General features: G+C 39.2%; 1 protein-coding gene across 19 annotated transcripts in view; it reads left to right on the top strand.

Annotated features, from left to right (window-relative positions):
- The window catches only part of HIPK1 (homeodomain interacting protein kinase 1), a 49,250-nt gene that overhangs the window by 313 nt on the left and 27,882 nt on the right, over positions 1-21,055 (top strand). For 12 of the 19 annotated variants that reach the window (XM_070607907.1, XM_070607902.1, XM_070607904.1 and 9 more), the window contains exons 2-3: positions 9,765-10,842; positions 18,215-18,338. In XM_070607907.1, the coding sequence (XP_070464008.1) occupies positions 9,767-10,842; positions 18,215-18,338 (1,200 nt within the window). In that variant the 5' untranslated portion in view covers positions 9,765-9,766. Of the gene's footprint in view, positions 1-16; positions 302-9,764; positions 10,843-18,214; positions 18,339-21,055 lie in introns of those variants that run through there. The other 7 variants (XM_070607897.1, XM_070607895.1, XM_070607900.1 and 4 more) reach the window with 2 other exon arrangements.

Here is a 21,055-nt window from a genome sequence, read left to right as displayed (position 1 = left end):
AACGGCGGCTGCGGAGCGAGGGGCCTGGAGGTGGCCCCGGACGGCAGCGGGAGGCCGAGGCGGGAGCGCGCGGGGCTGAGGCGGCGGCGGCGGCAAGGGGCCGGGCGGCGGAGCGGGCGGGAGGCTGAGGGGGCTCCCCCCGCGGGACGGGCGCGGGGACGGCTCCGGGGGGCGGGGGCCGGGGCCCGAGCCGGCTCGCGCGGGGGGTATGATGACCCGGCGGCGGGGCCCCGGATCTCGTCTCCTCCGCCGCCTCCTCACGGCAGCCCCAGCTCGCGGCTGAGAACCAGACACACCGGCGGTGAGTGGGGACGGGCGGGAAGAGGCCTCGGCGGGGAGCGACCTTCCTGAGGCGGGGCCGGGCCGGCCGGGGGCGCTCCGGGGCGCCCGGCCTGTGGGGGGCGCTTCCCTCAGCGGGCCCCCCCGGACCCGGCGCCGCGTCGGCGGCCCGCCGCTCGCGGCCACCGAGGGGTTGCGTTCCCAGGAAACTGGGGAGGCTCCGGGCTCGTTTTCGGGGCAACTCCCCCAGTCTCCTGCCACTTCTCTGCTGGGCGTGTTGTTGTCCTCAAGTGACAGGGGGCCGCCTTGCGTCTCCTCACCCGGCCGGTTTTTCCCCGGCTGTCGTGGCAGGTTCCCAGTGTGTGGCTTGTGCGTGTGTATGTCACCGCTCTGCTTATCACCGTGGTTGTGGGTGGTTTGTGCGGTTTGGGACCAGGAAGCGCTGTCTGGAAAGGACGGAGGTGGTGGGGTGGGTGTGGAAGCTTCCCCGTCCTCCCGCGAAGGCGCTTTATCGTGGTTTGTAATTTGTAATGATGGTGGAGACTCCGTGGGACCAGCCCACCTAATGTCTGTCTGTGCAAGGCAGATCTGGAGATCTGGCTCTGAGGGAAACTTTGGCTGTCTGTCGCCACTTTCCCAAAGCTTTCATTAAAAGAAAGAAAAGAAAAGAAAGGAAAGGTGAGGAAACAGCCAAAACTCTTGGGTAAGGCCTGCACTGCTCACACGTCTGTGGGAAGGAGGCCCTTTTTGTGCCTAGCAACCAAGACGTGGGGCTCGGTCTCCAGGAGCGCTGGTCTAACCTCCAGTTTGTTGTGGTGACAAACTGTGAGCACTGGCCTGTGTTTATTGCTGGGCGCGCTTTCTTTCCTGTTTAGGTGGGGGAAGGGAGGAGGGGCGAGACAAGGGGAAAAAACAATCCCAAGCTCCAATATGTCTTTCCTTCCCTTAAACTACTGACTCAGTTGTAGATATACTCCTTTCGAGGCAGCCCTGGATGGGTTTTCTTATTGACACTTTGGGAATTTTCAGTAATTGCATCAAAATATTCATTTCAATTGTGGACTCTGCTGCCCACCAACCTATCCTTTATCTTATTTGTTTCCTAGTAACTCTGATGAAAACAGCAGCGTGGCTTCCTGCTCCTGATGAAGTGGGGTTAAATTAAGTTGCTGATGCCCTCAGCAAAACCTACAATTTTGCTCTTGTTTGTGTAAAGCTATTTTTGATTCCTGGTCTGTAGTGTTTTTTTTTTTTTAAGATTATAGAGAATGCAAATCATTACCAGCTTTTTTTTGTATATAGGTCTAAAACTTTCTGTAAAACGTTTACAAATCTAACAAGTCATTTTACCTAATAGTTGTTATTCAGCTGGTGATTTTGGAGATTTTCATGTAATTATCTCAGGGTTCTGTATAATACTGGTATGATGAAGTGTAACATTGACTTTAAGATACTGTGCCTGGCTTGAAGGATATTTTGGTAAAGTGCTTGTGGTTGGAACTGGAGGCAGCCAAGCCAGTAAAGTGTCTGATGAGTAAATGGTGAATGAGATCTTGTAAATATACTGGCTCTGATTGGTAAGTAGGACTTTTGCTGGTGATATGTTCATGAATAGTTTATCATGTCTTTGGACATTGTAGTTTTATGGTTTGTATAGCAGGTTGATTGGTAGATTGTAGACCAAGTTGATTTTTTTTTCCTAAAAGAAAAAAAGATCTCAAAATTCTCTGGAAAATAGAATTCTTTCATTCTGTGGTTTTGTTTTCATCAGCACAGTTCAGTCAGTGGTTGTTGGTAGAAATCAGAGAGCCAAATCTGCCTTGTAAACGTCTTACTCTTGGAACTTGTGCAACTTGTTGTTAGTTATATATTGTAACTGGTCCTTTTGTAATTTGAAGTAATTTTGCAAACATGGACTTCCTGATCTGCCCTTTTATTTTCATTTTCATAACTATATAAAGCAATCCATATTTTTTTTTTTTTTAGTTTTTTTTTAGGTTACAGTTATTAATTCCTCCTAAGTTACACTTCAGGCCATTCTGAACACAAGTCATAAAAATCATTTTTCCTTCAGTTACCACTTCAACAATTACTGATTTGCTGTTTGGTTCCTTTTTTGTTTTTTGCTTCTAATCTCCCATCCCAGCTCCCTAAAGGCCTTATGTATTTTTGTAGAGCATAATTTGGCACTTAAAAAAAATTCGCATCCTGTTTTTATATTTTTCTTTTTCTTGTGTTTCATATCACCTAAGCAACATCCTAAGCTCTTTGAAGATAGGGAAACTTATGTGTGTTTCTTTTGGGTTCTTCAAGGGCACCTGGTATAGTGCTGTCCCAGAGTGTTTAACGAAAAAGAATCAGAAGACCTCAATTCTTTGCCAGCATTGCTACTCATTAGCTCTGTGTAAAACTTGTTTGGCTTTCTTGGGTCTCATTTTTCTCATCTTGGAATTAGGGAGCTTTAGAGTATCTTTTAAGGTTCGTTTTAGCTGTAAGAATCCCTGTACCTTTTTGCCAGTGTCTTCTGCTCCAGGCAAATACATCTCCTTAATCTAAACAGTTTTTCACTTTGCCACATCCCTTGGCATTCTAGCAAAAGTTACCTCATTCATCTGAAAGAACTTCCACCTTCCATCTGCCAAACTGCTATTACCTTCCTTAAGTCCTATTTTCCTTAGGCCTTTGCTGGCTGATCTAAACAGAGGTCTCTCAGTGTTTATGTTTCTTATTGATTTATGCTTTGTTAATGTGACATTTTCCTCATGCTAGAAAATCCTCAAGGTATAGTTTTCTTTATTCTAAACTTTATAGACCTTGTGGACGGTCCTTGTGCACATAATACGATGTAGATTCGTCATTCCAAATAGATCTGAGAGCTATTGAAATTTAGGGAAAAATATCCTACCTGGAAGGAGAGCACCCCTCAACCAGTTTACCAGAATATTACAAAATTGGTTTAAATGGCTGGAAATTACATAGAATTGTAGAGTTACTCCTATGTCAGCTAGCTCCACCTATTCCACACCCTATTTTTGCATACTAGTTAGGGAACTGGCTTGTTTCACGTAGCTCTTTATGAAGGAAGTGCTTACAGGAAAGGGGGTGGGGAACTTTGATTCAAATGGTGTCATTAGAGTTTCAAGCTTATTTTTTCCTTCTGTATTACTATACTTAGAAAACTATATATTCTCTTGTAGACAAGAGGCTATATTTTCTATCTCATCACGTATTTCTCTAATTTAGTCAGAATGACTTCTGAGATCCCCTTATGTTTATACATGGAGAATTACTGTGATCTCTTTGTAGTCATTTATTCTAACAAACATTTGACACATGCTGTAGGCCAGCCATTGTGATAGATGCTGGTGATACAAAAAAAAACGCACCTACTCTGTTATTGAGAATTGCCCTCATGGAACTTGCAGTTTAGAAGAGAAATCAACTTTTAAATAAATAATTACAAATAGTCATACTTAGAATAAAATCAAGAATAGCCCACAAGTCAGTATGTGATCTGGCCCTTGTCTGCCTCTTTGGGTCCTACTTCTACTCTTTTCTCCCTTGTTCCGTTGCATCCATACTGGTCTCCTCTTCAGATAGGCCAAGAATGCATCTTGGCACTAACTGTTCTCTTTCATTGGAATGGCTCCTTCTTGTCAATTAGGTCTCAACTTAAATGCCACCACCTTACAAGGCCTTCCCTGACCACCAAATCTAGAGTCTCTCTCTCCATCCCACCATTTTTATCATATCATTGTGTTAAATTTTCACCATAGCATTTATCACTAGCTGCTATTTTCTTGGGACGTGTGAGTGTCTCCTCAGCAGAATGTAAACTCCAGGAGATAAAGTATCTTGTACATCTGAAACACCACTGTTATCCCTACTGTTTAGAACAGTGCTAGGCAGATATGCTAGGTGCCCAACGCATGTTTGTTAAATGAATAAATGAAATAAGTAAGTATGAGTGGGATAGGTGCTAAGAAGTAATAGAGGATGCTATGGGAGCCTTTACCAGGAACCCTAAGAAGTGGTCCGGGGAAGGCTTTCTGAGTGTATTTGTCAGCATAAGATTGACTAAACAATAATCTGGCTGAAAAAAAGTAGTATTTCTCTCATGTAACAATCTAAAGTAAATGTTCCAGGGTTGAAGTGAGCATACCTGGTGGGCAGGCGGCTGTGCTCTACACCATCCCTTGGGTGTTGTCTCATGGTGGAACCTCATGGCAGCTCTGTTCTACAACATCCCTTGGATGTTGTTTCATGGTGGAAGCTGGGTCTCCACGGGTTCCTGCTGGTGGAAAGGGAAAGGAACACGCAAGGCTCATCCACACATCACTTTCCATTGGAGAGAGACACTGGTAAACATAGTCTAGCCATGTGCCTGGGATGAAGGAGAGAGTAGATTTTGATCCAGACCAACAGCCGGTGCCATACTGAAAAAGTGAGCTTTAAAAAGAGACTAAAAGGATAAGTGGAAGTTAGAAGAAGAGAAGGCTAAGAGGGGAAAATGAAGTTCAGAGAGGGAACATTATGTGTAAAGGAACTAAGGCAGGAGAAAGCAAGGCCTATGCTAGGAACCCAGAGAAATTTAGTACTACTAGAAGAGAGAGTGCCTGTGGGAAAGAGTGGATGAAATGAGGCTACAAAAATAATCAGGGTCCAGTGGCTGGCCCTGTGGCCTAGTGGTTAAGTTCAGTGGGCTCTGCTTCCACACCCCAGGTTTGGTTCCTGGGTGCAGACCTACACCACTCATTGGCGACTCTGCTGTGGTGGTGACCCACATAAAGCAGGAAGACTGGCACAGATATTGGCTCAGGGCGAATATTCCTTAAACAAAAAGAGGAAGATTGGCAACAGATATTAGCTCAGGGTGAATCTTCCTCAGCAAAAAAATAAGTAAATAAATAATCAGGGTCCAGATCTTCTGAGGCCTGGCAATCCAACTTAGAGGTTTTGGCCTTTATCCTAAGGTTTTAGGTAGGGGACAGATACGCATTTTTAAAAGCTTCACTTGTGAGGTGAAGAATGAATTGGGAGAAGGGAGCTTAAAAAGAGGGCTTAAGAGTATCATTTGGAAGAGACAAGTTAGGCTATTGAAGTAAGTATCTAGGGTAGTGCAATCATAGGGGTGGAGAAAAATGATTGGAGTAGGGAGCAATTTGGTGTTGTGCTGAAAGAATTTTCTTCCCAAACTTGTCTTGCTTTATTTTTTTTAATCTTCTTTTTTTTTGTTTGTTTTTGGGTTTTTTGTTTTGTTTTGTGTGAGGAGAGATTGGTCCTGACCTAACATCTGTTGCCAATCTTCCTTTTTTTTCCCCTCCCCAAAGCACCAGAACATAGTTGTATAGCCTAGGTGTATGTCATTCTAGTTCTCTGTGGGATGCCATCGCAGCATGGCTTGATCAGTAGTGTGTAGGTCTGCACCCAGGATCCAAACTAGTGAACCCCAGACTGCCAAAGTGGAGCATACAAACTTAGCCTCTCGGCCACGGAACTGGCCCCATTGTCTTGCTTTATTTTTAAAAAACATGTATTCTTACTTACCTACTTTAATGATATGAATACTCTTTATATATCAGTGTGCTGGAGACTGTGTACATATCTGTGCATGTCAGCTAAGGACAAGTGGTAGAGGAAAGAAATCAATATACAGTACTAATTTTAGGTTATTTAGGTCACCAGTTGTTAAATTGTATCAAAGAGGCAAAGATGACACTAAGCAAAAGCAGGAGGAATTTATTATTGGTGTCAGGGAAAAGATGGAAGTTACAGAAGACTGAGGGCAAAACATGGACGAATGATTACCTTGGTTGTCATACCCAGCTTTTCCATTCATAGTTATAATATTTGAACTCTTTGTGATAAGATTGTCTGCCTGTAGTGCCCATAGTGTGGGGCACCCAGTAAACGTTGTTAAATAGATGTGACCATGGCAGAGAGTGGGGGTGCTGTTAATTTGACTGTTTTTGCAAGCCTAGGATTCTAGCAAGACCATTCTATTTTTAGCAATAAGTTCAAGTACCAGTAGCCTTTTGCCTATTCTAGTTGGGGTCAGTGCAGTGGGCAAATTTGTCATTATATTTAGATGGTTAAATCTTTGGAAAGTCAGGTTTGAAATGAAATAACTAGTTTATTGCTGTAGTCAAGAGGTATAACATTTTCAGGAAGTCAGAAATAGCTTTGAATTTATTGGAAGCTGTTCTCATGCGAATTGAAAATATTTGTAATTTGCTTAACAGAGTCTGATACGTAGTAAGTTATTCACAGATATTAATTCCGTCCAGTACTTTTGTTTGGGAGGTCTCAGCCTAGGAAGACAGTTGCCTCCCCATTTGCAAAGGCAAATTTTTTGGAACATGTCTTTATCTTGTGTCTAGAAATGGCTGGTTTTAGCTGAATTTCAGTGTTATATAAATAACAGTGTTGGTTTTTTGAGGCAATTTTGGTTCTGTTATTTTCTTCTCACCTTGTGCTAGTTGAGGTCGTGATGAGTTTCAGCCACACCGTAAGAGTCCTGGTGGCATATATTGACTTAAGTACTGCACATCCTTGCTGTGGGGAAGGCCAGTGAAATTCTTGGTGGTTCTTTCCCTCTTTCCCTCTGGGTGGACTTAAGTTTGTCTTACTGAATAAGAATTATATTCATTTATATACTTAAACTTTCAGAAAAATTTCGTAGAACTTGTACTTTTTGCAGTGCTCAGTGTGAAGATTTGAAACCATCAATACCTGTTATTTTGTTTATTGGGTGAAAAGTTGTCAGCAGCATTACTCTAGTAAATGCAATATTTTTAAAAAGTGTCTAGTTATGAATATACTTTTAAAAATTTGGTATTTCATAAATTCTTTTTAGTATTATTACTTTAAACCCCCATATTCCTAGACATAGCTACAAACTGCAAATTTTGTATTCAAATTCTTTTACTAGATACTTTTAGGTATGCTTGTGCTCATGTTTTTTGATGAATTGTTACAATTAGTAGCTCAACAGATGTACAATGGAAAACAAATTTTGAAAATTTGCTTCTTTTCATTGTTCAAAAATTGGTTCAATTTTATGATGACAAGAAGTATTTTTGCATATATTTTAATAGGTAAATTTTCTAAAGGTACTACTTGATTTCAGATTTTTCTTTTATTATACTTTGGTATTACATCAGTGATGTAGGTAGAACAAGATGATCTGTAAATTCGTAGCCTCAGAGTTATATTGTACTGACTTTAGCTTTTAATTTACACTTTTTTCTCTTCAAGGTTCATGTAAATTATAGAAACTCTTGTTTAAAGTAAATCCGGACTGCATTTTAGAAATCGAAGGCTCAGGATTTATTCTTTGTTCCAGCTGTCTAGTCCGGTGCAGATGGTTTCTAGTTGCATTTAGGCACAAAGAAATGTATACATTGCTTTTTTATGTTCTGTAACATCCTTTGTCATGCTTCCTTCCTTTCTAGTTGTGTGTTTATTCTCTTATGACTAGTAAAGTTGTACTGTGTGTGTTGGAGACTTCCCCCATATCTCGAGGACCGCACAGATAAAAGTGAGGGACAGAAAAAACAAACAAACATTTGAAAATCCTGCAGTTTAATCCAAGTGGTAGGGGGCAAATATAAGGTTGGTTGGCAGAGGTCAAATCACCCAACAAATACGGAGTGTCTGTATATTGCTAGAGTCTGTGGTATGTTCTTGTGCCATGAGCTAAGAACATGACAGATATGGTACCTGCCCTCATGGAACTTATACTGTAGCTGGGAATGTAACATTAAATAAATAATTTCAAGTTATAAAGGAGAAACAGGGTGCTATGGGATTGCATGGTGGGTAGGGGGTGCTGATAGTGGTGGTGATTGTGGGGAGTGTGAGGTGTAGATATTGCTAGCGCCATTTTACAGATGAGGAAACTGAGACTCACTGCCTCCCTGATTTTTGGCTTGTGGTATAGGTATATAGTGGTATCTCATAATTGAGATAGAAGACTGGGGATGCGGTGGAAGCTCATAAGTTTAATTTTGGACATGTTGAATTTAAGTTGTCTGTAAGATGTCCAAGTTGCAGTGTGGAGTGGTTATTTGGAAATGAGGATTTGAGGTTCAAGAGAGAGAAGTCTAGGTTAGAGATAGAGATTTGAGAATCTTTTACAGATGACTAATCCTGGGAAGTAGTTATTGAAAAGGGGGAAAATGTGGAGCAAGAGAAAAGGGATTAGTATAGAGCTCCAAGTCATCTGAGGGTTATGTGGTTGAGAAAAAAGATAAGTTTGAAATGGTTTGTATACTATTTCAAATGTTTGGACAATTATTCTGAAAGTATTAGCTTTGGGATTAGTCCTTGGGTTTACTGAGCTTGCGATGTCTATGGGACATTTGGGGATGGAGAGCTGGGCTGTTCTCACTCCCTTTCCCCATATTTTTTTAGGAAGAACATCCTGTGGTTCTTCAAAATATCCTCTCTAGGCTTCGCATCATCCTGATTACTTTCTTCTGGTCAGTTCGTCAGTGGTCCCCTTATAATGTACTGGACATAGCTAGACCCGATTTTATGTCCGATCTGAGAGAGTGGATAGCCTTCACTTTGTCTTCCACATTTTGGACACGATTTCTGTGACTGTGGTTTAAGGTTGAATTCACTCGTGAGGGGAGGGGAACGTTATTGTGTAATGTTTTTCTTACCAACTGAAAGTGTTTTTCGTATGTGCTCCTGGTAAACCTTGTATATCCTTGTGCTTTGTGCTAATCGTATTTTGGACCTAAGTAGGACTCTATATTTATATAAAATTTTGTCTGCTAGATATTTCTTGTTGTTTCTACCCTATTGTGATCTTTTTGGACCTGTTGCTTAACAGTATTGAGTATCCTGCCCAAATTTGGTTCATCTGTGAATTTTACAAGTATGCCATCTATGTCTAAATTTAAATAATTGATTAAGAAGTTAATCAGGGCAGGAATGAAGACAGAGCTTTGGAATGAGTTCTGGGGTCAAAGAGCCTGGGTTTGAATTCCAGCGCTGACACTTAATAGCTGTGTTATTTTGGGTGAATTACTTTAACCACCCTGTGCCTTAGTTTCCTCATCTGTGAAATGGAAATATTGATAGTATCTGTTTCAAAGGGTTGTGGTGAGAATTAAATGAGTAATGCATTTGAAGTGCTTAGTCTGCTGCTTGGCACATAGTAAGTGATCAGTCATCTGAGCTATTATTATTATATTATCATGATGATTATTTTATAAACCATCATAGATGTTCATACTCTTTTAACAATGTGTCCTATTATTGCTGAGTCTCAAAGAGTGATTAAGGATATGTAATTAGACCAAAAAGTTTATCCTTCTATAATAGGAAACATAGTTTGGAAAATGTATAAAATAAAACCCCAGCCAGATATATGTTTACTTGTGGTTTTTCTAAACCAAAAGTTTTCTTATATAATCTAATTGAGGCATTGTATGAAATTGAGGGTCTAATTCTTCCTCTCTCTCTCAACGTAGGTATGGCATCACAGCTGCAGGTGTTTTCCCCCCCATCAGTGTCGTCGAGTGCCTTCTGCAGTGCAAAGAAACTGAAAATAGAGCCCTCTGGCTGGGATGTTTCTGGACAGAGCAGCAACGACAAATATTATACCCACAGCAAAACCCTCCCAACCACACAAGGGCAAGCCAACTCCTCTCACCAGGTAGCAAATTTCAACATCCCTGCTTACGACCAGGGCCTCCTCCTCCCAGCCCCTGCAGTGGAGCATATTGTTGTAACAGCCGCTGATAGCTCAGCCAGCGCTGCTACATCAACCTTCCAAAGCAGCCAGACCCTGACTCACAGAAGCAACGTTTCTTTGCTTGAGCCATATCAAAAATGTGGATTGAAAAGGAAAAGTGAAGAAGTTGACAGCAACGGTAGTGTGCAAATCATAGAAGAACATCCCCCTCTCATGCTGCAAAACAGGACTGTGGTGGGTGCTGCTGCCACAACCACCACTGTGACCACAAAGAGTAGCAGTTCCAGCGGAGAAGGGGATTACCAGCTGGTCCAGCATGAGATCCTTTGCTCTATGACCAACAGCTATGAAGTCTTGGAGTTCCTAGGCAGGGGAACATTTGGACAGGTGGCTAAGTGCTGGAAGCGAAGCACCAAGGAAATTGTGGCTATTAAAATCTTGAAGAACCATCCCTCGTATGCCAGACAAGGACAGATTGAAGTGAGCATCCTTTCCCGCCTAAGCAGTGAAAATGCTGATGAGTATAATTTTGTCCGTTCTTATGAATGTTTTCAGCATAAGAATCACACCTGCCTTGTGTTCGAGATGCTGGAGCAGAACTTATATGATTTTCTAAAGCAGAACAAGTTTAGCCCACTGCCACTCAAGTACATCAGACCAATCTTGCAGCAGGTGGCCACAGCCCTGATGAAGCTCAAGAGCCTTGGTTTGATTCACGCTGACCTTAAGCCTGAAAACATAATGCTGGTTGATCCAGTGCGCCAACCCTACCGAGTGAAGGTCATTGACTTTGGTTCTGCTAGTCATGTTTCCAAAGCTGTGTGCTCAACCTACTTACAGTCACGTTACTACAGGCAAGTGGCAAATGCTAAAAAACAAATCTTAGACTAGCAGTCTGTGTTTTCATTTAACATATTACATGGGACTACATATAACAATGAATTTATTTACAGATTCCAGGATAAAAATAGGATATGTTTTGGTTCATTCCATGTGTGTGGCATTCCTATATGTAACATTATTTTATTTCTGAAATTTTATTTAACCCTAGAAAAGTTAATTGTCTGATTCTGAAGATTGTTCCTAGTTGAATTATCCTAGCATCTGGTTCTTTCCTTAGTACCATTATAACTAATTTTCTCATTTTAAAGACTCTTTAAATATTAAAGATGTTTACTTATTTGTAATGAATTTGGGCATATGCTGCTATTTTTTCCAAGTTCATATCTTTGCAGGTAAGATGCCTTGGGAATAATTCAGGTTTAACTTTAGCAACATTTTATTCTTTTACATTTTCTTTCTTACGTAATAGAATTAGATTAGATGATTTCTAAGGTTTCTTTCTGTTTTATCATTCTCCATAATACTTTGAACTTACTTGGTTATCTGAGAATGGCCTTGACCCAAGTATCTTCTACTTTAGTGATTTATATTTCCAGATTTTTTTAATTTCTTTTTTTTTCCTCCTCCTTCTCCCCAAAGTCCCCTAGTATGTAGTTGTATATTCTAGTTGTAGGTCCCTCTGGTTGTGCTATGTGGGACGCTGCCTCAGCATGGCCTGATGAGTGGTGCCTCGTCTGCGCCCAGGATTCGAACCGGCAAAACCCTGGGCCACTGAAATGTAGTGCAGGAACTTAACCACTTGGCCACGGGGCCAGCCCCTATATTCCTAGATTGATACTTCTAACAAAGCTACCTTTTTAATATATAGTAATTATTGGGACAGTACTTAAATGCTTATATATACAATTTTGTCTGTGCTGTAACCAAGGAGTGTTACTGAAAGAAGAGGGGAAAGTTTTTTTAAATGAGCTTTTATATCTTAGTATCTCCTTTATTTATTTGTCTAGTTATTAATTTTAATGAATCTGATATTCTAATGTTCATGCACTAAATATGAATAGTACATTCACCCAATCAAGAAGTGAAACAATAAACAAAAAAGTAGGTAACTTATGAAATACGTTTGTCGGGAGATATGTCTAACATTCCAAATGTCTGTAATTAATTTTGAGGAAATAGAAATTCTGAACTAAGAATTTTATATTATGTTTGAAAATAATGTAAGGATATTTTAACCTGTATAAGGACTCAGAAAATATGCCATCTCCGTTTTTTTTCCAATTGTGGTAAAATCTACCTAACATGAAGTTTACCATTTTAAAGTATACCATTCATTGTTGTTAAGTACAGTCACAATGTTGTGTAACCATCACCACTCTCTATTTCCAAAATTTTTTCATCACCAAAAACAGAAACTCTGTAACTGTTAGCAGTAACTCTGTCCCCGCCCCACACACCCCTTATAACCTCTGTTTGACTTTCTGTTTCTATGAATTTGCCTGTTCTAGATATTGCACATAAGTGGAATTATAGCATGTTTGTCCCTTTGTATCTGGCTTATTTCACTTAGCATAATGTTTTCAAGGTTAATCCATACTGTAGCATGTATCAGAATTTTGTTCCTTTTCATGACTGATTAATATTCCATTGCATGTATACACCACATTTTGTTTATCCATTCATTTGTTGATGGACACTTGGGTTGTTTCCACATTTTTGGCTATTATGAATAATGCTGTGATGAACATTGGCCTTCAAGTGTTTAAGTCCCAGTTTTCAATTCTTTTGCATATATAGCTAGAAGTAGAATTGCTGGATCATATGGTAATTCCATTGTTATCTTTTTGAAGAACCACTAAACTGTTTTCCAGCTGCTGCACTATTTAACATTCCCATCAGCAGTGCAGAGGATTCCAATTTCTCCACATCCTCACCAACGCTTGTTAGTTTTTGTTTTTTTGAGTAATAACCATCTTTATGTGTGTGAAATGATATCTCATTGTGGTTTTGATTTGCATTTCCCTAATGATTAGTAATTTTGAGCATTTTTTCATGTACTTATTACCATCTGTATATGTTCTTTGGAGAAATGTCTATTCGAGTTCTTTGTCCATTTATAAATTGTGTTTGGTTTTTTTAGTGAGGACGATTGGCCCTGAGCTTAACATCTGTTGTCAGTCTTCCTCTTTTTGCTTGAGGAAGATTATCGCTGAGCTAACATCTGTGCCAGTCTTCTTCTATTTTGTATATGGGATGCTGTCACAGCATGGCCTGATGAGCAGTGTGTAGGTCTATTCCCAGGATCTGAACCTGTGAACCCCAGGCCACCGAAGAGGAGCGCACAAACTTAATAACCACTACACCACCAGGCTGGCCCTGTGTTTAGTTTTTTTGTTGAGTATTAGCAGTTCTTTATATTTTCTGGATATTAATCCCTTATCAGATATATAATTTGCAAACTGGGGTTCAGTATCCACGGCTTGAGTATGTTTAGGATTTAACGTGAGTGTTCTGTTGTGTCACAGGAATACTTGATAATGAGCCTAAGGCAAATGGAATAGCAGCTAAGGCATTCCTTCTTCATCATTAGTTTTATCCACAGTGGTCCTCTTCATATTGTTTTGTGGTCTTACTAGAGTCCTTTAAGTCCTCGCCCTCTTGTCTTTCAGAAAACTTCTGTAAAATCATTTTGGCTAGTGAAACATTCTGGCTCCAAAGGCTGCCTTTCTCTTATGCTTCTTTTTAGTTTAGATTGCTTCATCTTGCTGATAATATGCCAAAATATTATCAGTTGACATAAATTTTTGCCACCATGCTGCCTCTCTTGGCCATGGGCATGGCTAAGTGACTCAGGCTTTGGAAATAATATACTTTATTTCCTGGCCCACTGTATGTAAAAGTAGACTAATTCCAAGAAAAGTTGTTGTCTATGGGGCTTGAGTTTTAGGCACAAAGATTTGCCATGCTTACAAGCTCAGTGCTTTTCCATTCTGAACGAACTAGCTGGCCTTTATCTAAAGTTGAGATCACTTTATTTGTTATGTGAGGAAGGACAAGGTCTAGAGAAGCAAAGCATATTTTCACTTTATCCTAGACAACAAACAATCCAGTTTCATCTGAAACTACAGCTTCACCTAAGCCACAGATGCAGGAAGTTATACTTTATGTAACATCTCTGATCTGGTAAGTAAGTTTGATGCCTCTGAGATGGGCAGGAAGAAATAAGAGTGTTCATGAAAATGAGCAGAGAATGATTTGTGCTGTTAAGTGATCTTAACCTCAGCTTGCTCTGGGTTCCAGTGAAATAAAGCTTTATGACTTTGGAGGCATTTTTCAGTTTAAAGAAGTTTGAAGTTGGGAAATCAAAAGGCAGGGATTGCTATTTCTACCACCTAGTTATAGTAATTAAAGCCTGTTTAGTATCTTTACTTTAACAGTGGGATATATTTTCAAAGAGGAGACCCCTCCCCATTCCCCCCGCCCCAGGGCCAGCCCTGTGGCCGAGTAGTTGGGTTTGCGTGCTCTACTTCGCCGGCCTGCGGTTTCTCCCACTTGGATCCTTGGTATGGAAATGGCACCACTCATCAGGCCATGCTGAGGTGATGTCCGCATAGCACAACCAGGACCACAGCTATAATATACACCTATGTACTGGGGGGCTTTGGGGAGAAGAAAAAAAAAAAGGATAGACCACCCCCCCATGTCCAAAGTACAATTAATGCCATTTTGCTACTAAAGTGAATACTGCCAGTTTTGTGGGTTTTTTCCTCCATACTGTGCTTCAGTAGGTAACCTTTTTTACTGCCCGCGTGTTAGAATATCAGAGCTGGAAAGGGAGTAGAAGAATAATTATCTAACTCAGGCTTCTTATTATACAGATGAAGTAGAACCAGAATTTCAGTGTCTAGGGTGTATATTGAGGGATTGAGAAATAATGGAGGCCAAGGGGAAAGATGATATAGTAATGAAAATATTACCAAGAATTATAAACTGAATTCAGTTTAAAATATTCAGTCTTTAGAGATGAACCTGCTCTAAATGATTTCTTTCTGTTTAAAGAAAATAACCAGTTTTTTCACTTCGTAGAGTTTAGATGTATAACGTTTCTAGGCTCTAATAAACCCTCAATAGACTGAGAAGACTTATTTTGTTTTATTTTCACTGCTTTCATATTTTTTTCTTTTGATACTCACCTTTTTGTGTGGTAGAGTTACCGTTTTGAGTGAGCTTTTGCTGGAAATCCTCAGCTGCTTTTCTAACTCCAGAAGCAGGATGAGACCAATGGAAAAACTGATTCCAGCCAGTCTTAGGGGTTTTTTGTTTACTGGGAGTTGGGGGCTGAATTAGTGTTTTTCTTTATTTCCTGAAACTTGAAGCTTTAGAATCCTAACGGTTTATTGCATATTATTGCTATCTTTTTAAAGAAGTAAGTTATTGGGTGGCCTGGCCTCTCCCTGTGACCTACCTTTGGGATTTTAAAATGTCTTCCTGTTATAGTGGGAATAGCAAACTCAATCTGCTGCTCTTCAATTGATGCTTCAGAATGTTCTAAGCCCAGTTTTTATTTTGGCACAAAGCCATTTGCGTTCTCCCTGCCAGCTATTTTTGGCACTGTCATGAACATGGAAATTAATGATTCTGCTCGCAAAGTAAAAATTTTGTTCCTTTTCAATTTTAGCAAGCCTTTTATGTTTCTGGGTACTCTTACCCTCTAGTTGTTAATGTTCTCAAACTTGTGCTGTCCTAAAAACATGCCACAGTGGTTGAGATTTAATTAAACTCTGAAATTCCATCAGTCATGTGTGCCTCTAGCCACCTACAACAGGATTATCACTTTTGAAGATTGTTTCTTTGGCTAACAAAACCACAGTCCACATCAAATAGTACAAAGACTGTTGATAGTGGTGGTTCCACCCATAGCTGTCAAATAGTGTAAGTCTCCACAGGCCTGGATCTTCTGCTGTTTTTGTGCAAGGATCAGGAAAGCTTCCAGACCCTATGGAGTCTAATTTACCCTATTTTCTAAGAGCTCTTTATTTGGAAAATTACTTAGGGATGATATTCTTATTTAGGGAAATATCTTTATACCCTCCCCGCTTAATCTCCTCCCTTACATACACACACACACACCAGCAACAACAACAACAACAAAAGGCACATTTTACCTGAAAGAAAAGTTTGAGAAACCTACGCACTCCAGGAGGGGAGACCCAGCCTCTTAGATGTTTCCTAATAGTGAAATCTGCTTTTCCGTTTATCTCCTGTTAAATGAGGGTTCTGGATCTAGAGTATCCTTATAGATTCAAATTCTGTGACCTGTAAGAAGGAAAGGAAATTATTTGGAGAAGATGATGAAGTCTTTAAGAGCTCAGACTTTGGATCGACTGCCTGGGCTCCATCTTTTAGTAGTTGTCTTGCCTTTGGCAAGTTACTTAACGTCTCAGTGCCCAGTTTCTTCATCTGTAAAATGGAAATGATATCTTATTACATAGAATCTAAGATACCATTGATTATAAGATGAAACATTATTTATGTACCAATAAGAAAATAAAAGCACTGTCATTAAACTAAAATATACCCTCATTTGCCAGAATCTTCTGAATTTCAGAGATGTTAAAATAGGCATCTTATAATTGAGGACTTAACAGTAATAATGCCTGCTTTCATAGGATTGTCGTAAGGATTAAGTGACCACATTTATAAAGAACTTAAAATAGTGCATGGCACATAGTAAGCACTATATCAGTGTCATCTATTATTATTATCAATATTAGTGTTACCTATTATTATCACCCCCCCCCCGCCCTTTTTTTTTGAGGAAGATTAGCCCTGAGCTAACATCTGCCGCCAATCCTCCTCTTTTTGCTGAGGAACACTGGCCCTGAGCTAACATCCATGTCCATCTTCCTCTCCTTTGTATGTGGGACACCTGCCACAGCATGGCTTACCAAGCAGTGCCATGTCTGCACCTGGGATCCGAACCGGCGAACCCCGGGCCACTGAAGCGGAATGTGCGCACTTAACTGCTGCACCACCAGGCCAGCCCCATATAATCCCCTTTTTGAACCCATTTATCTCATAATTTTAGTCACAGTCTGAAAAATGCCATGTATACTACCGTGGCAAATAAATGTACTTAACTTTTTCTTATTTAGAGACAGTATGATATACTCAACTCCAGAGCCAGACTGACAAGATTCAAATTCTAGCTCTGCCACTTACTAACTTTGTGATTTGGCGCAAATTACTTGATGTGTTTGTCTCAGTTTCTTCCTCTACAAATGGGGATAGTAATTTGCCTTAGATGTGTTCATATATATAAAACTATTAGTTTATGTTGTTACCTTAGTCTTCTCTTTAACATTCCCCTAGTGTTAGGTTTCTCACTTGGAATATTAATGGAGATTGCTATTTCTAAAAGCACACAAAGTATTCAGAGTTTTAAAATAATAATAATATAATAATAATAATAATATTATATCTAACACTTACATAGTGCTTACCATGTGCCAGGCACTGGTCAAGAGCTTTAATATTTAAACATTATTATTATTATTTAGTACTTATTTATTTAAACCTTATAACAACCCTATGCAGTAGGTACTCTTATCTCCACTTTATGAATGAGGAACCTGAGGCACAAAGGGATTAAGTAATTGCCTACAGCTATTAAATAATGGAACTAGGATTTGAACCCTGATAGGCTGGCTCTAAAGTCTGTGCTGTTAACCACCGTGTCTCCATAGAAGGCATTTCTGTCACAAAGGGGTATTTGTTGATCAGGCCATTTAATTGATTTTTTCATAATTAAAAAGATGCTAAGACTAAAAAGAATAAATCTATGATCCCTTATAAGTGATTTCAAAATTCAGAAAGCTCTCAAAACTGGAAATCCTTTTCTAAGTTTGGTATAAACTCATTTATTGGCAAGACCTGACTTGGACCAGTGTAGGCTATTTAGAGTCTTTATTTAGCTGACTTAGTATGACTGCTCATATATATATTTTTCTTCTTCTTTTCCTCAAAGCCCCCCAGTACATAGTTGTATATTCTAGTTGTAGGTCCCTCTGGTTGTGCTGCTCATATATTTTGTTGTAGAAGTATTAATGTGTTTGGTTGTGGGCTACTTCCCTAAACTCCATTGGGATTATTATACAATATGTAGTTTATGCATGGTAGTACCTTTCTGAAATTCAAAAAATTCTGAATTCCAAAACAGTATGGCTCCAAGAGTTTCAGATGATGGATTTTATGCTAAAAATCTTTTCAGTTTCATTAAATCAGCATACCTTGAGCTGTAGTAAAACAGGACTTAGTTGACTTAGTTAATTTCCCCAAATAATGTTTTTGGGTTTTTTTATCTGCTGTTTTTGTTTTTGCTAGAGCCCCTGAAATTATTCTTGGATTACCATTTTGTGAAGCTATTGATATGTGGTCACTGGGGTGTGTGATAGCTGAGCTGTTCCTGGGATGGCCTCTTTATCCTGGTGCTTCAGAATATGATCAGGTAAGAGTGTTTATTTGGATGCAAATGGAAAGCAAGCAGTTACTAATGAAATAGATTCTGGAGGAAGAGAAGTACTAGTGAAGTATTTAGATAGTAGGGAAAGAGTAGTCCAATTAGAAAGAATTTTTTAAAGACTAGAATTTTCTCTACCTGCTTCTTAGTCTGAAGTTATGTTTGCAATTCTACATTTAAAAAAGGATTTTATTTTATATTACCTTAGATTGGTACTTTTCCAGATCTGTAATGGTTTATTGGAGACTTGACTTTGGTTAACTAATGTGTCTTGAGTTAAGATATGAAAATAAAGATGTAGAGTTTGAATTTTAAGAGTGAACTTTGGCTCAGTCGGAGCTATTCTTTCCTTTTATACATGACACACACTGAATAAATACTCTCTACATACTGAAACAAGTTGGACCCCAGAAGCTGCAATGTATATTGAGTCTCTGTAAAATAGGATTTAGGAGGCAAATCATATGAGTTGAAAAGTATTCTAATAAATGATCTATGTGTCAAGTGTCAAAACAGATGAGCTTTAGAAGATATGCTATAATTTCTTAAGCAGCTGGTCCTGAGGGAAGAAGTTTTGCCATGGAAGTAATTTATGAATTCTCATTTCTTGTTCTTTAAAAAAGTGGTTCTAATGACTATGCTGTAATCTCTTTGAGGGCGGAGACTGTTTCATTCCACCAGTGTACCCTCAGCTCCTGACATTGTGACATTTGTTTATTTATTTATTTATTTAGAGAAGTAAATGGTTATCTGTAATTATTAAAAGGAAAAAAGAGCGAAACAATGTTTTACCTATTCGGCCTAGAATTTTGACTTGTTGATCCATTTTAGAGTGATAGAACATTTACTAACTTCCAAAAATTTGACTCTTTGGGCATATTTTTGAGTGAAACATAAAAAATGGGTTGCTCATGTGATAAGTAACCAGTTACATTGAGCTTTGTGAGTTTTAGTCTTTCTTTTACCTCATGAGAAACAAGCTAGCTTCTGTATTTTACGACAACAACAAAGAAGTGTGAGGGAGGTTGTATGATGCAAAATTACAGTTGACTGAATCAAGCCATTGATACTTCCTTTTGCGTCTTAGACCCTTTTGAGAATCTGATGAAGCTATAGATCTTCTCAGAAAAATCTGTGCACAATGTTTTGTGTACAAATTTAGGGGATTCATGGATCCCTGATTAAGAAACATTGCTCTGAGCAATTACAGCCTCCAAAATGCGATTCCTAGGCCAAGTGTTTTGTGGCATCTTTTCAACCCTAGTAGATACATTGGTATTGTAAATTGCTACAGAGTGGAACCAAATGCAATTAGATTTAGAAGCTGAGGTACAACTAGGGCTTTCCTTGTAAAGAAATGTTAGAGCAGTTTTGAGAATTTTTGCCTGGTGCGTAGATGTAAAACTGTGGATAGTAGGAAGAAGTCATTTTTTCCCATGCTAAATAAATAGGATGCTGCTGTTGCAGAGCTGGATTGGGGATAGTTTATCTTGATACATCTCTGGTTATACAAAAAGATTCCTATGGCAGCGTCTTTGTTCTCACAGCTGAGTTTTAAGCAACTTTATTGAGATATAATTTGTATACCATGTAATTCGGCCATTTAAAATGTACAACTCACTGGTTTTTAGTATGTTCACAGGGTTGTGAACCATCACCACAATGAGTTTTAGAACATTTTCATGACTCCAAAATGAAACCCTATATCTATTAGCAGTTAATACCCATTCTCCTCTAACCCCTCACCCTAGGCAGCTACTAGGGTGATCTACTTTCTGTCTCTAGATTTGCCTTTTCTAACATATCATATTCATCACATACAATATGTGGTCTTTTGTGATGGGCTTCTTTTACTTAGCGTGTTTTTCATCTGTGCTGTAGCATGAATCAGAACTTCTTTTTATGGCTGAATAATGTTCCATTGTGTGTGTATACATATACATACATACATAAACATATATATATATATACACACACACACACACACACTGCATTTTGTTTATCCATTCGTCTCTTGATGGACATTTGGCTTGTTACCTCCTTTTGGCTGTTGTGAATAATGGTGCTATGGACATTGGCGTACAAGTGTTTTAAGTCCCTCTTTTCAATTCTTTTGGGTATATGGGAGAATGGTATATAGTAGAATTGCTGGGTCACATGGTTATTCTGTGTTTAACTTTTGGAGGAATCAACCAATTGTTTTCCACAGTGGTTACACCATTTTACATTCCTACCAGCAATGAACAAGAGTTCCAATTTCTTCACATCCTTGTCAACACTGGTTATTTTCTGCTGTCGTTTTTAATAGCCATCCTTATGGATGTGAAGTGATATCTCATTGTGGTTTTGATTGCATTTCTTGAATGATTAGTGATGTTGAGCATTGTTTGATGCGCTTATTGGACATCTGTGTATCTTCTTTGGAGAAGTCTATTCAAGAACGTTGCCCATTTTCGAATTAGGTTGTTTGTTGTAGAGTTGTTAAGTCCAGTTTGTCCATTTTTTCTTTCGATGCTTTTACTTTTGGTGTCATATCCAAGAAATCATTGCCAAATCCTGCGTCATGAAGTTTTCTCCTACATTTTCCTCTAAGAGTTTTGTAGTTTTAGCTCTTACGTATAGGTCTTTGAGACATTTTAAGTTAATTTTTTAAATATGATATAAGGAAAGGGACCAATTTCATTCTTTTGTATGTGGATATGCAG

The sequence above is a fragment of the Equus przewalskii genome, unplaced genomic scaffold (genome assembly GCF_037783145.1).
Source record: "Equus przewalskii isolate Varuska unplaced genomic scaffold, EquPr2 ChrUn-13, whole genome shotgun sequence".
Classification (NCBI taxonomy): domain Eukaryota; kingdom Metazoa; phylum Chordata; class Mammalia; order Perissodactyla; family Equidae; genus Equus; species Equus przewalskii.
Note: the sequence above shows the minus strand (reverse complement) of the source record. Positions and strands in the feature narration are given on the sequence as shown.